Source organism: Polistes dominula, unplaced genomic scaffold (assembly GCF_049000335.1).
Source record: "Polistes dominula isolate Pdom_NZ unplaced genomic scaffold, Pdom_raw_medaka contig_80, whole genome shotgun sequence".
Classification (NCBI taxonomy): domain Eukaryota; kingdom Metazoa; phylum Arthropoda; class Insecta; order Hymenoptera; family Vespidae; genus Polistes; species Polistes dominula.
Genome location: NW_028301111.1, coordinates 295,137 through 312,281, shown reverse-complemented (window position 1 = coordinate 312,281; position 17,145 = coordinate 295,137). Strand labels below are relative to the sequence as shown.

Sequence of the window (17,145 nt, the reverse complement as noted above, 5' to 3'; positions counted from 1 at the left end):
ATTGGCGGGTATAAACATTAGTTCCTTTATTTGGTCAAGAATGTACAGATGGCGCTGTCATAGATTTACGTTAAAATTTTACCCAATATCTCTTACGTACAAATATACTATAAACGTTTATAATTTTTCTATAATATTGACTGATTTATTTAAAAAAAAAAAAAAAAAAAGAAAAGAAATAATTACATATATTCCATTTTATAATAACAATAATAATAAATATTATACGAAACAAATTTCAAATTGATCGAAACAAAATATTAAATAGAAATAATGATCGAAATTGAAAAGAAAAAAGGAAAAAAAAACAACAGAAAAGAAAGTGACGCAAGTAAGACAAGGAATTTTATTTTAATTTAAATGATGGAAAATTTTAAATTGAAAAACAAAAATGAATAAATAAAAAATGTTATAATATGTTTTTAAAATACAGGAAGTAAAATAATTTTATAGTTAATATTTATAATATGTATATATATGTGTATTTGAATTTAATAGGAAATTGAAGTGAAATAAAAATATATGTTTTTTTTTTAGGTTAAGTTAATCAAGTTAACAACTATATGATAGAAGAAATGATTTTATCTTTAATATTTTCTCATGAAATAAATCTATATATATATAAGTATTTATATATATATACATTTTTGTCATAAATTCATTAATGTAGGAAGCTTCCACTCTATGTTTTGTAGTCTATGGAGGTCGGTTGAACGATCGAATGTAGTATGTCAGTTGTAGCGACGACACCGCACGAAGTTTGTGTAGTTTTTAAAGGCACATATTATATTATAACATAGTCGCACTTTTTTTTTCTTATAATAAGCAGTCAAATTAGAATAATTAAATACCCCCCCACCTCCCCCAAAAAAAAACAAGAAAAAAAAATCTTTAAAATTAAGAAAAAATAAAAAAAAAGATTAAACACAAATTAAATATATATAATAATAATTTTATTATATTATACATATCCAAATATATATACATATATATATTTATTATATATATATATATGTATATGTATATACATATCCTGCAATAATGCCGCGTTCATTTGCCCACTGGAAAAAAGTTGTATTCTTAAATATTGTACAATTATTCTCACGTAAGTTATATAACATTTCAATGAATTATTAACATTTTGAAAAAAAAAGCATATATTATTATTATTATTATTATTATTATTATTATTATTATTATTATCATTTTTTATATTATATTATTAATATTAAATATCATAATTAAATGTTACATCACGTTAGATTTTAATTCAATGTATCTAATTATTTCATACGATGAATTTTACAAAATACAAGAAAACAAAAATTAGAATAAATTATATTAAATAAATAAAAATGATTAAATAATAGAAATATTTAACAGTAAAATTGTGATCATTGATCAAGCATTATTAATTTATATTCACATTTATAATTGATCAAATTAATTTACTAATCATAATTGCATGTTTCATTGTTTGTTACAAATTGTCATTGGTTAAATGTTTTTTTTTTTTTTTTTTTTTATAAATTTGTTTAATTTTGTAAAAAAAAAGGAAAAATGTTTGTAATATAATTATTGATCGATTTAATCATTTAATCGATGTAACCAGAATATCTTCATTTATTTTTATTTTTTTTTATTTTTTTTATTTTAAATTGTTTCAATATTTCTATCGTATAACATGATATTATATAATAAAATATTAATGAAGTAAAGATGTTATAGGAAAATTATTGTTTATCATTTTCTATAGAATTTTATCTTCATTGTTATTTTATAATAATATCCAATGTGTATTACTTACGTACGTAACACGCGTTTCCTGTGATCGATACGGTAACACCTCCCAGCAACAGGACACCACCGCAAGTCGTTATAATCGACCTAGACATTATTTCATCAATGAAAAGATTATCTTATATTTATCTATTATATTTTTTATTCCATCAACAATATTATTCATCTTTTAATTGACATCAATTTTTATCTAAAAAAAGAAGAAACAAAAAAATCATTAAGAAAAATGTAACAGTAATTTTTTGATTACATTGGGTGCATTCAAAATTAAATTCAAACCCAATTATATCAATAATTATTTTTCTATCTATCTATCTATCTATCTATCTATCTATCTATCTATCTATCTATCTATCTATATATATTATTTTTATTTTATTATAGATTTTTTTTTATATATCTTATTGTATTGTAATAATAAATTACTAATTTACTAATTACTATTGCAAAAAATACTACTGTAATACTAATTACTATTACAAAAAATACTACTGTAATACTAATTACTATTACAAGATTACTACTAATAATAAAAAAATAAATAAATTATATTGTATATATATATATATATAATTATTATATTATATAAATATAATTTGATAAAATTATTAAATATAAAAATATTTTTTTTTAATTATAGAAAAATAGTAAAAATAATATATATATATATATTATATATATTTATATTTAATATTAAATAAAATAAACAATATATTTTATATTGTAATAATATATATATATATATAAGTATGTATGTGTAAACGAAATAATAATTAAGATAAAAGATGATCTTTTATTATATATATATATATATATATATATATATATATATTCTATAAATATAATTTGATAAAATTATTAAATATAAATAATTGTATTTTTTAAATATAAAAAAATTTTTTAAACTATAAAAAATATATATATATATATATTTATAATATGTATGTTTTACTGTTATATATTACTGTATTACATATTTTGCAATTGTATTGCATTATGAAACATCATCCACACATTTTACAAATTACATCCATACATGTGCATACATACATACATATATATATATAAGTATATATATATTTATAAGTATATATGAATAAAATAATAATTAAGATAAAAGATGAATAAAGTTTGTAATAAATAATAATAAATATTTTTTGTTTTTGTAGATGCAACTTGTGTGGTGCAGGTGCAATTAATTGCACCACGTTACGTTAACCGCAGCAGTACGGTTACGCTTTATTGTAATCACAGTGTTCCAGATGATGAACTATATAAAATAGAATTTATGAAGAATGAAGAGAAAATATTTCAATATATAAAAGAGAGAAGTCCACCCTTTGTAATAACACCCCCACACGGTACAGATATGGAGGTAAGAAAATAGTATTAAAAAAGAACAAAGAATTAAAATATACACTTTTTCATTTAGTTTTTTATTTCTTTCTTTTTTTTTGTCTGTTTTAAAATTATGTCTTTTTGTTTTTGTTTTTTTTAGTACTCGGAAAATGGCACGACAATCAAACTAAAGGACGTTGGTTTGTCAATGTCCGGTACATATTCCTGTGCAGTTTCTACTTCAACTCCTATTTATACAAAGCCTTCCGATAATGTACAAATGAAAGTGATAGGTCAGTAGTATTTTCATTCATTTTAGATAACGCATTATCTTGATTAAATATAGATACATAACAGAATGAACTTTTTCTATTAAGTATACTCTATAACTGTAGTATACTAATATACAGGGTGATTCATGTAACGGGGACGGGTAATAACTTTTTTTTAAGTAACAATAGAAAAAAATCATAAAGGAAAAAGTTATATGGCACAACAAATGTCAACTTTCTATGACCTTACTTTTTTTGAAAATGCATCGATGCACTCGCCAGATGCAGTTGTACTTTTTTTGTAAATGGAACTTTAGATTTTTTTTTACACTATTCGATTCCTTTTTTTATTCTGCGTTAAAAAGTATTAAGTGAAGATCATCGAAATGTCAATAGTTTACGAGATATTTGAAGTTTTATATCAGTAATGTATTTTATTACATTGATTTGAATTGATATTGGAACAATACATTGTTATACGCTCCTTTAAATCATCGATTGATGTAAAAGGACGTGAATATACATCCATATCGTTATTCGATAGGACACACTTTACATGTGGGGGATGATATTAGAAGAATGCGTTTTTGTCAATTTTTTTTTTAGACAAGTACAACGAAGGGAAAATGTTGCAGAAAGAATTTTATGGACAGATGAATGCACTTTTACGAATAATGGAATGTTCAATAGACACAATGAACAAACATGGTCTAAAAGAGCGTATAACAATGTATTGTTCCAATATCAATTAAAAAATGTAATGAAAAATGTAAAAAAGCGCGTTAGAAAATGTTTAGAATACAATGGAGGAACATTCGAACACTTATTTTAATTAAATACGTTGCTGATATAAAACATCAAATATCTTGTAAACTATTGACATTTCGATGATCTTCACTTAATACTTTTTAACGCAGAATAAAAAAAGGAATCGAATAGTGTAAAAAAAATATAAAGTTCTATTTAAAAAAAAGTGCAACTGCATCTGGCGAGTGCATCGATGCATTTTCAAAAAAAGTAAGGTCATAGAAAGTTGACATTTGTTGTGCCATATAACTTTTTCCTTTATGATTTTTTTCTATTGTTACTTAAAAAAAGTTATTACATGTCCCCGTTACATGAATCACCCTGTATAATATTTATTATTAATTTATATTTAAAATAAATAACATTAAGTATATTTTTTATTCAATATATTTAATGTTCTTTTTTTTATTTATATTACAAATTCTAATTATTAATAATAGAATTTTATTATTTAATTTATTTATATTAAATTTTATTAACATTAGATATATACCACCATTTTCAATATACCTATTTCTACCATACTAGTCAAAATGATTGGTGTATAAAAAAAATGCTTTTTGAGGTTTTCAGTCTTTATTTATTGTTAAAAAACAACAAAAAATTGTTTAACAATAATAATATTAATAGATAAATGCATTTATAGACATTTTTAAATTATTTACAGAAATCAAATGTTACATAAAGTAGAAATTTAGAATTAAAATGGCGTCGTCAACCAGTCAAAATGACTAGTCTGGTATATCTAGTGTGTATGTGTGTGTTAATGTTCTTTTTTTTTATATTACAAATTCTAATTATTAATAATAGAATTTTATTATTTAATTTATTTATATTAAATTTTATTAACACTAGATATATATACCACCATTTTCAGTATTTCTATTTCTACCACACTAGTCAAAATGACTGGTGTATAAAAAAAATGCTTTTTGAGGTTTTCAGTCTTTATTTATTGTTAAAAATTAACAAAAAATTGTTTAACAATAATAATTTTAATAAATAAATTGATTTGTAGACATTTTTAAATTATTTACAGAAATCAAATGTTACATAAAGTAGAAATTTTTAATTAAAATGGCTGTTGTGGTATATCTAGTGTATAAATAAATAATTAATTTACATTAAATATATTTATATAAATGTTAATAATTAAATATATATATATTACAGTTTTATAATAATATTTTTTGTTAATAGTACCACAGACTAAGAATCCGATGATACAGTTCGAAAAGAGCGTTTATGTGATCGGTGATTATTTAGAAGCAAACTGTTCGTCCTCAGCGGCGTTACCTGTTCCTCATTTAACTTGGTTCATAAATGGAAAAGAGGTATCATCACACAAAACATGCGTACACGTAAACACGTATATTTACACAGTATGTAGGTAGGCGTAAGTGCTCATCAATATATACTACTTACGTATATTCACATATTAACGTACATATATATACACGTATATAAGTACACATTACATCTATACGATTAAACGAATCGATAGTGTTTTCTCTCTTTGTGCATGATTGAAGTATATACATACATACATATATATATACATACATACATACATATATATATATATATATATATATATATATATATATACAAGCATACATGATAAAAATTCGTTGATTTAAAAATAACTCTGTATACTTCCTCAATCAATATTTTTTTTCTTTATTTTCTTCACATTATCTAGTTTTTTTTTCTCATATAATACAGATATATTTATTTATTAGGTCGAGTCATAAATAACTTCCGTTTTTTTTATAAGACAAAGAATGGCGTTACTGAGACTGATAAGTGCAGGACACTTTTCAAGGAGTTTTTTTTTTTTTTGCACTATTTGCATCCATTGGATGTATTTAATTGGATTTTGCTCTAATATTACTTTTAACATTAGATATACCACCATTTTTAGTATACCTATTTCTACCACACTAATCAAAATGACTGGTTTATAAAAAGAAATGCTTTTTGAGGCTTCCAGTCTTTTTTTACTCTTAAAAAATAACAAAAAATGTTTAACAATAATAATTTTAATAGATAAATGGATTTATAGATATTTTTACATTTTTAACAGAAATCAAATGTTACATAAAGTATAAATTTGGAATTAAAATGGCGTCGTCAACCAGTCAAAATGACTAGTCTGGTATATCTAGTGTTAAGGTCGTATCTCCAAAACGGAATTTTACAAACCAATTTCTGACTGTTCTATCAGTTATCAGTCCTGCACCGTATACACTGTATATTTTTTCAACTGCAATTTTAGTGCTATTGTCTTGTTTAAATTCCTAAAACGTTACATGTCGAATATGCATTTTTTACTATCCATTTCAGAAGTTAAGAAAAACGGTTAAATGTAACATTGATTGCATAAAAAAGTTGACAGAAGACTAACTGTATTCTCATCTATACAGTGATATCGAAAATCCGTTTGTTTTGGTGATTTATAGTTGGTAAATCCGAAAAAATAGATTCTATTAGGTGGTTCGGAAAGTCGTTTCGTTTTTTGCTGACGCAATAATGGCATTAGTTGATGCAAACCGACAAATAGTAACGCATGAGATCGATGAAAGGTTAAATTTATCAAATTCAATTATTTATGATCACTTGAAAGGTTTAGGTTTAACTTCGAAGCAAAAATTGTCTGTATTTTTACAAAAGAAAAACGAAACGACTTTCCGAACAACCTAATACATAGCCGCATCGGAAGTTACTTATGACTCGACCTAATACTTATACATTATCTTTAATTATTTAAATGCTCAGATATATTTTAAATCACAATGTTAATACATTCGTGGTTAACATATTTTTTCCTTTTTTTAATAATTAGTACCGGTCACAAAATAATAAAATTCTAAAACTGGTTGCAGCAAACTTGTATCGTTAAAGCAAGGATAAAAAATGATAAAAATTTGTTTTGAAATATCAATGTTGCAATTATGTGTTGTTTAGAATAAAGAGATTTTTATAATTTGTATATTTGGTTTATAGGTAGATAAAATAGACCACTTGTTACTATTGTGCTAAATTTATTTAGTATTATATTACAGGTAATTTGAAAAAGTTGAGTAGAAAGAAAATTTAAAATTTCTGGAGTTAGTTTGATGATAAATCGAAAAAACAATAATTTTTTTGCATATATTTTGTATATAAATATAAATATATAAAATTTATATTAATATATAAATATAAATGTATAAAATATATATAAACATAAATTAAATAAATATAAAAATATATAATTATAATATAAAATATAAACTAAATATATATATATATATATATATATATATATATATATATATATATATATATATATATATAATAATATTAATAATATAAGTATATTATATATTATATTATATAATATATATATTAATATATATTATAAATTAATTATAAATATATTATGTATTATATATTATTATATTATATATACATTAATTAAATAGTAATAATAAAATATAATTATTATTACTTAAATATTATCTTTAATATTATATATATTAAATATAATATAATAATATTATGTGTTTAAATAATTAAATATAAATTTATAATATATATTTTATTTATATATATTTAAAAATGTATTTTTATTAAATAAAATGTGAAACGAAGTGAATTACGTCAACGGCAACCAGGAATAGAACTTAAAAAGACGTAAATACATGTAATTCATATAAACGGTCACGAATGTGTTAATATTCATATGAACATGGTACTATCGAACATTTTTTTATACACGAACAATTTAATATTTGCTATTATTATAATTATTACTATTATTATTATTATTATTATTATTATTATTATTCACGAGCGTTATTTGTGTTGCTCCAATGAATATGCACGCGTAAGTGCGCGAATCAATATCACACGTAAAACATATTCATTTGATGTGTATTTTTTCTGCATGAAATGATTATATTTGTAAATCGATGTTTTGTGTAGTTATAGTTATTGGAAAACGATCCCACTAGTGCAGTATTTTTCGATCAATGTGGATTATGTGCGAAGACATTCGTTTCTTGAGACGTTTCATGGATCACAACTGGCTAAATGGAAGATGGGGAAATGACAATGTACACTGCCAAGCTTTTCATCAACCCTCGATTGACCTCTACTTTAAGAGCTTATACCTTCTACTTTGAGGAGGATTGACATGGGAATCGTGAAAACACTGCACTAGTGAAACTCTCCATTTTACGCTGATAGCACTGCAGGTATAAGCAGATCCACTTGAGATTTACTTTATTGGAGAAGTGTGTTACATCCCGCAGATCATCCACGCTATCTACGCCTAAGATTGGCTCTGAGTACGAAATAACTCATATTATAATTTTATAGCACGTAGTGACAGAAATATTATATATTATTATTTTATAATAGGTAGTAGTTAGAACAACATTTTTATGTATTTTTTTATATTTTTCTTTATTTTATTACTTATTTCTTTTTTTTTTTTTCTTAATTATCTACACTATAAGTAGAATCGTATATATATATATATATAATAATTATTATAATATATTATATATTATATATTATATTTATTATTATATAATATAATTATATTAATATATATATATATAAATACGATTATTATAATATATATTATATATTTATATTATATTACATTTATTATTATATATATAATATAATTATATTATAATATATATATATATTATATATATAATGCGATTATTATAATGTATATTATATATTTATATTAATATATATTTCAATTATATATATTAATATATTTTTATATTATATTATATTATTACATATATTAATACGATTATTATAATATATATTATATTATATCATATATATAGATATATTATAATACGGTTATTATAATATATATTATATATTTATAGGGGACTTGGTTAGAGGGAGTGTGTGTGAGAAGTAAGCGTGGGTTACGAGTGCGATTAAAAGGTTAGAGAGGGATTTCGAAGAGACGGAAATCTAGTTTTAGAATGAGAGGAAAGAGTAGGCGGAGAGGTACCAGTGGGTGTGTAGTTAGAGTATTGCGTGGGCGAGGAAGAAGAAAAGCGGTGAAACAGGTTAGGAAACGAGTACGGGAAATGGCAGGAGGGCGAGACGCTGATGCGAGAGGGAGAAAGGAGAACGAAGTCAGCAAAACTGGAACCGACACAGAAGAAGAAGTTAGAAGAAGGAGGGATAGGTCAACGAAAGCGGAGAAAGCAGCAAAGAGAGGAACGATAGAACAATACGTACAGAGATGAAGAGAGAGGGAGCAGAAAGGGAAGGGAAAGAGACAGAACCGAAGCAAGAAGTCAAAAAACAACTATTGAAAGGGATAAGTGTATCAATAAGGTTGCTAACGGAGAAGATTAGAGACCTAGGGCAGGTATTGGATACGAAGAACGAGGAAATCAGGAAGTTACAAAACGCTTCCAATGAGAGAGAAAAAAGCTGGGAAAGAGAAAAGCAAGAATGGAAAACAAGGCTACAGGAAATGAGTGACAGAGTCAAACTGTTAGAGAAAAAAGGAGCGACGGGGATTGAGCAAATAGGACAGCCAAGGCCAAACGTGATAGAAGAAGAAAAGGGAAGGGAAACAGAAAGGAGGATTACCACGGAGCTGGAGAAAGTAAAGAAATTAGTAGAGATGTAAGACAAGATGGAAAAAAGGAATAACGTTATGATACACGGGATGAAGAAAATACAGGAAGATTTGAAAGAACAGGTAGAGAGGCTTTGAGAAGACCAACTAGAACTAGGACTAGGGGGAGAGAAGCAGGATAAGATGGGCAAGAGTGATAGGAGGAGAAAAAAAACTAATTTTAGCGGGTCTAGAGAGCTGGGAGACAAAACAAGAGGTTATGAGAAGTAAAAGCAAACTACTAGCCAGCGAGATATACATAGATAATGATCTGACGAGAGGGGAACGAAGTGTACAGAGAAAACTAGTAGAAATCGCCAAGGAAGAAAAGAGGAAAGGAAGAAGAGTAAGAGAAGGATTCCAGAAATTACGAATAGATGACAAATGGATCTACTGGCACACAAAAAAGGGAGAATTTACAGGAGGGAAAAATTTTCATTGAAAACCCGACTAAGCAGTAGCGTGGAGGAGGAGGAGGAGGAGGGAGTGGAAATGAAGAGACAGCAAAAATGAAGGTTTCTGTTCTGGAACGTAGCAGGGGTAGAGAACAAAGACAAAGAGTCTTGGCAATACATTCAGAAATTTGACGGAATAGGGTCTTATCGAAACATGGACGAAAGAAGCGGGATGGGAAAAGGATTGCATTCAAATGCAATCCCTTTTGGTCAAGGTATCTTTCCAGCCTCTTCATCATTGCCCTCATAACCTTCTCCTCATTTGTTACCATCACTATGTCGTCCGCATATGCTAGTGACCAGAACTTCTCTTTTCCTACCATAAGTCCCTCATCTTGACCTCTTTTGAGTACCTCTTCCAGGTCTGCCGTGAAAATCGTGAACAGTGATGGGCTCAGCGGGCAACCCTGCCTTACGCCCACCGTTGTCCTAAACTTCACTGTCTCACCCTTGCTTGTTCTAATCACGTTCTCTGTTTCTTCATATTTCTCTTTGACTCTTTCTATTAGTTCTCTTCTTTCTCCCCTTTCTTCCATTACCTTCCGCAGTTTCCCTCAGTCTACTTTATCGAAGGCTGCTGCATTGTCTATAAAAAGAGCGTATACTTTCCCGGCTTTCTTGTTGAGTTCTCTTTCGACTGCATGCTGCTAGAGACCCTATAGGAGGGACGCGCCATGTAGATTGCAAGGCTGAAAATGTGGGGGGACAGCTTCCGTTGCATCGCGCAGCCATGTTTATCTTTAGTATGTATTAACGGCTGTGGTTAGTTTAAGTTTGGAATACTTATAGTTTTTATTGTGATATTTATGTTTAATTGTTTTTTTTTTTTTTTTAGTAGTTTTCTATAAGTGTAAGTTTAATTTACTCATTTAATAATTACAAGTATAAATGTACAAACCTAACCTATAACTTATCGTTTGAATCATTCGCGCGCAATCATGTGACTACACGAGTTCCTGTCCCCCAACAATGTACATGGCGCGTCCCTCCTATAGGGTCTCTACATGCTGCAAGACGTATGCGTTGTCTATCGTTCCCCTTCCTCTTCGGAATCCTACTTGTGTCTTTGGCAGTATTCTCTCTTCTATCTGATCCCTTATCCTCTCGTTTAGAATAGCTGCGTATATTTTGTAGGCCGTATCCAGTAACGTTATCCCTCTGTAGTTTTTTGCTTCTTCTACCTCTCCTTTTTTAAAAATTGGGACTATAATACCCTTTCTCCACTCGCTCGGGAAAACCTCCCTCTTCCATACCCTTTTCAGTATCTTCTTCAATTTCAACCGTGTCGTTCCCTCACAGAACCTCCATGCTTCCCCCGGAATGCCGTCTTGACCCGCCGCTTTCTTTCTCTTCAGCTTCCTCAATTGTATTTCAATCTCTTCAGCTTCCTCAGTTGTATTTCAATCTCTTCGTCCTCCGGGTCTTCTTCTTCCTCTTCTTTCCTCTCAATCTCTTCCGTTACTTCGAATTGTACGCTCAGGGGTAAGTGGTCCGACACCGTCCTCTCTTTGACTTTGAACTTTGACATCTCGTTTAGTCCCGCTGTATTCATCATGATGTAGTCTATCACCGTCTCCACCCTCACGCCCACGTACGTCTACTCTCCTGTTTAGTTTCCTTCGACGTTTCCGTTTGCGATGTGCCTGCGATCCTCTCTCTTCCGTCAGTTTCAGTAGCTGTTCACCCTCAACGTTTTTCACGGCATCCCACGACCTTCTCTCTAGCTACTTCTCTTTCTCGCCCACACTCCTCCTGGTACCTCTCCGCCTTCTCTTTCCTCTCATTCTAAAACTAGATTTCCCTCTCTTCGAAAACCTTCTTTAATATTCTAATCGCACTCGTAACCCACGCTTACCTTCCATATACACTCCCTCTAACCAACCAACCCCCCTATTTTTATATACATATATATTAATACGCGGTTATTATAATATATATTATATATTTATATTAATATGTATATTTTAATTATTTTAATATATTTATATTATAATATATTATTATTATTATTATATATATATATATATATATATATATATATATATATATATATTAATACCGATTATTATAATATATACTATATTATATTATATTTATTATTATATAATATAATTATATTATTATATATAATAATACGGTTATTATAATGTATATTATATATTTATATATTATATTATATAATATTATTAAATATATTAATATATGATTATTATAATATATATTATATTAATATATATTTTTAAATATTATCCTTCATAGTTTATTTCTTTATATTATGTTTCTGTTTATGTTTTCAGATTGACATTACTTTTGTCTTAAAAAAAAAAATTAACAGTATATTTTTATTTCAGTTTTTATCAAAAATAATCAAATCATATGTGTTTATAAGTATCAACAAAATAGATTTTACTTTTATATGTTACATTTTGAAGGAATTTATGAAAATCCTAATATTGCATAATGCAATAAATTTTATGCATCAGTATTATTTCATAATACCTTGTATATCGAAAGGGTATGTCAATAATATTGCACTCTTATTACAATGCACTTCTTTAAGAACAATATTTGTATTGTAGAGAGGGAGAGAGAGAGAGAGAGAGAGAAAGGAAGAAAATGAAAAATAAGACAATTTTGTATTTCTTTTTAGTTATCATTTGTAAACATCACAATCATATGGAAGGCTTTCAACGTGAATTAAAAATATATTTTGAATCAAACTTTTCTTCTCATAACATTTCATCAAAATAAGAGAGTGCCTATTAAAAAAAAAAAAAGAAAAAAAAATAATCACACTGATTAAAGATGACAATGAGCGAGCTATAAATAGATGAATTTTCTTACGATATTTATGCTACAAAAAAACATGAAAGAAAGATTTATTTGTAATGTAATTCAATTTCATACATTTATTTTTATGTAACAATATTATTATTAATTTGAATGTTAGTTTCGGAGACAAATTAAATACACTAATGTAAATGTCTCCTGTGTTCTATCACAGTCAAATTAACTGCACTTAGAATACACCTGTATGCGTTCTCTTGTTATTATTATTTTTTTTTTTTAGATCTTGGGCGTAGTAAGTACTTTGCTTGCATTTGTAAATTATTGTAAAAATCCAGTGCATTCGGAGTGCAATGTTTTCATACCTAATATCATTTATGAATTAGAAATAAGATCACGCTTTGTTTAATCATGCTTTAACACCTTCTTGTATAATATCATAACATTGGCCATTGTGGATGCAGAGAACCTTGGAATATTTTGACCAGTCACCTGTGCGCACACCTCAAGACTGCACATATGCGACTGCACATTTTCATGGACTTATTTACATCACCTTTAATGCAATCGTAGGACTAAAATAGTTTTAAAGCACAATGTCTCTTGGGTTTCTTCATGTTTTCCTTTTCTTCTAACACGGTCTGTCTAATAGAACAAGCACTACTATTAATAGCACTTTAAATCACACGCTACAACAAGCATGTTGTTTCAAAAGGTACGGCACAATACTAAAGAAACCTATCAATATTTCTTTGTTCTCCGATAAAAAGTATTCATTATCAAATTTATTAACTAATCATATTTATTTTGTAATATATAGGTGGATGTCACATCGGTACATCATTACCCTCATACTCATCATGATGATCAATTACTATCTGCAACTGCTAAATTAATGGTACAACTATCTGAGTTACATGCTGGAAATAATGGATATTTGGAAATTAGTTGCCATTCTACTATACCAGATTATCCTATGAATCATGAAGAGTATGCTGATATTAGGAAGAAGACAAGTAATTATATACCTCATATATGAATTATTATTTTTTTTTCTTTTATCTGTTAGGTTGTCAAGTATGAAATGGGGCACATGCATGGGGTAATGCACATAAATGAATTCGATTTTTTTTCCAATAAAAACTTTTTACTTTTAATCAAGGTATGCACCCATATTATCGATACACTCTTGACATTTTAGAGGTAACTCATTTATTCTTTTGCTGTATAAGCATGGATCACGGGAGTCGATGAACTCTTGAAACGTCATTTTGACAACCTGTGTGGAATTGAATTGTTTTCCAGATAAAAAGTTGTTTACAATTTTTAAAGAAATTATAGTCAGTGGGGCCAAGGTCTTATGAGTATGGTGGGTGACGGAGAGTTTTCAATTTTAACTCCCATAGCTTTGACACGGTTATTCGTGCGGCATGTAGTCGAGCGTTGTCGTACAGGAGAATTAGAATCATCCGATTAATCGCAAGATTTCTCATCATTTCGTCTAGTTGATAACAGTAGACGTCCGCCGTGATTGATTGGCCAGATTCCGTAAAGCTGTGGTGGATGACACCTGAGCTAGACCACCAAACAGTGACCATCAGCTTCTTCTGGTGGTTGTCTCGTTTTGGACAGTGTTTTGGTGGTTCATCTTTGTCCAATTATTGCAATGAACGCTTACGACTATCGTACATGATCCATTTTTCATCGTACGTAACGATTTGATTCAGAAATTGTTCGGCTTTGTTGCGAGAAAGATGAGAACGACATGCGTCGAGTCTTCTTTCTTTCTGTGCATCAGTTAATTCATGCGGTATCTACTTGTCCGGCTTTTTCACTTTACCGATTTATGCTAAATGAGTCACGATTGTTTGCTTTGATACATTGAACATTAATGATAATTCACGTGCACTTTGGCTGGAATTCGCTTCCACAGTGGCTTTCAGGACGTCATTATCCACCCGAGTCTTGGGTCGACCACGCGGTTCATTAGACAGGTCGAAATCTCCCGAACGAAGTTTCTCAAACCAACGGGCTACAGTCAATTTTGTAGCCACTTAAATGCCGAACAAACTATTGATATTGGCGACTGCCTATCGTGTTGTGGCTCCACGGTAGAACTCATACTTCATCAACACACGAATTTAGCTGGATTTCCATGGTCTCACTTAATCACGTATACAAATTTTTTCAAACTGGAATATGCGTTAAAAGGAGGAAAAGAATGTACCTTTCATACGAAAAACAAATGATGCCAAAATACGGCGTCTAAATGAGGTTATGTGCAATTGAAATAAATAACATGAACTTTGCCCTATTTCATACTTGACAACCTAATATAATATGTGTGTCTAAAGTAAAAAAAAAAATGAGCTTATCAGTTATTTCAAACAGCATTATTTTAAACTAAATTAATTCAATGTAATTATTAAAAATGGACTGTTTGATAGTTAACAAATCTTTTGAATCACATAAATTATGTTTAATGTACTTGGGCTCCTTTCAATTTTATAATAAATCTGGTTATTCATTTAGAAAGTGGCCCAACTCCATTGTTGGTAAGAAAACGCATAATATTCACTTAATAATTGTCACTATTTTAATAAGAACTGTAAATTTAAAATTCTTAGATATACTTAAGCAGTATAACTCGTTAGTATCCTGTACTTATATTTTTAATTGCATGGAAACGCAAACTCTTCAATATCTCGATTCAAACATAAATGGTGTTATGCCACTTTCTAAATAAACGGCTCAATTATAAGCACATATTATATTTACAGTTGATAAAGTAGATATTGTATTGTTCTCATGTTCATTGATTGTTTGTTATTTGTTTCAGTTCAAATTATCCTAACGTCAATGCCTTCATCTTTTGCTGTCAGGAGCATGCACGAATTAGCATTGGTGACAATGTCGTGCATAATCTGTGCAAAGCGCACATTAATTTCTTAATATACGTCAATTTATATATCTAATAAAACTGTATAAAAAAAAAAAATGAATATGCGTAAGTAAAACTAAAAAAAAAAAAAAGAAAAAAAAAGAAAAAAAGAGAAAAGAAAAGAAAAAGAAAAAGAACAAAAAAAAAATAATGAATATACGAACGAACAATCACGTTGTCTTCCTTGATTATACAGAAATGCAGGGTGCAATGATCGTATTATGTTGCAAAGCTATCATTCATAGACACGATTTTGTCGTCGTGCAGCTATTTTTTACTAATGCTTGAAATTTTATGAACTTCATAAGTGATTTATCTCTATAAACGTGTTTTTAGATTAGAAATATAACTCCTTTGTGTAATAAGGTTAAACAAATAATTGATGTTTCTACAGTCAATATTAAAGAGAACAATACAGCGATTCATACTAATAACAATCTCATAAAATGCTAAATATTTCAAAAAAAAAAAAAGAAAAAAAAAGAAAAGTCCAAGAGTAATTAAAAAAAAAAAAAAAAAAAAAAAAAAAAACTATATAAATAAATAAAAGAAGAAATAGTAAATGTACTTTGTTAAAAGTAGAATATGTATATAATATGTTTTTATTGATGGAATATTTTATTATTTACTTTCGAGGATATATTTATTCGGAAAATAATTCAAAGTATATATATACAAGAAAGAAACAATTAAGAATATAATAATTCTTACAATATGTTTTATTCAGTCAAAGTATGGTGTGTATAAATGTTTTTTATTTAATGAAACTACATAAATTATATTCGGATGGCAAAGATAAGTATTGAGAAAAAGTGTCCATATATTTAGGAATTAGCATTGGTTGATGTGTATGATATGGTGTTATATAAATTATTGAAAAATTCTATCAAGTAATTTAATACCTTATAATTTCCATCATCATAAAAAAATCAAATCTAATAGATTCATTCCACAATTGGATTTTGAACATTTTTTTAAAGAATTATTCTAAATTGTTAATTCTCGAAGTTTTTTTTTTTTTCATTCATATTAGCAACAACTCAAAGCAATTTCAATATAGAAAAATCATATTCACATATTATAATTAAATAA

At 27.5% G+C, this 17,145-nt stretch overlaps 1 protein-coding gene across 2 annotated transcripts; it reads left to right on the top strand.

The window, feature by feature from the left end:
• Nucleotides 1-713: 713 nt before the first annotated feature.
• On the top strand, nt 714-16,937 carry LOC107072746 (uncharacterized). Of its 2 annotated transcripts, none has more exons than XM_089176774.1 (6): nt 714-777; nt 2,970-3,175; nt 3,299-3,431; nt 5,418-5,551; nt 13,933-14,128; nt 15,952-16,937. In XM_089176774.1, exons 1-6 carry the CDS (start codon nt 729-731, stop codon nt 16,062-16,064), a joined length of 831 nt encoding a protein of 276 aa, XP_089032900.1. In that variant the 5' UTR covers nt 714-728; the 3' UTR covers nt 16,065-16,937. The 2 variants fall into 2 exon arrangements, with proteins under 2 accessions (XP_089032900.1, XP_015188410.1); XM_015332924.2 differs by having other exon boundaries at nt 727-1,105.
• The last annotated feature ends 208 nt before the right edge of the window (nt 16,938-17,145 follow it).

Bases quoted from the DNA above. Each gene is read 5' to 3' on its own strand.
- LOC107072746 (XM_015332924.2), top strand. From the start codon at position 1,042: ATGCCGCGTTCATTTGCCCACTGGAAAAAAGTTGTATTCTTAAATATT. The intron at 3,176-3,298 runs GTAAGAAAATAG...TGTTTTTTTTAG, and splicing joins CACACGGTACAGATATGGAG to TACTCGGAAAATGGCACGAC. The intron at 14,129-15,951 runs GTAATTATATAC...TATTTGTTTCAG, and splicing joins TGATATTAGGAAGAAGACAA to TTCAAATTATCCTAACGTCA.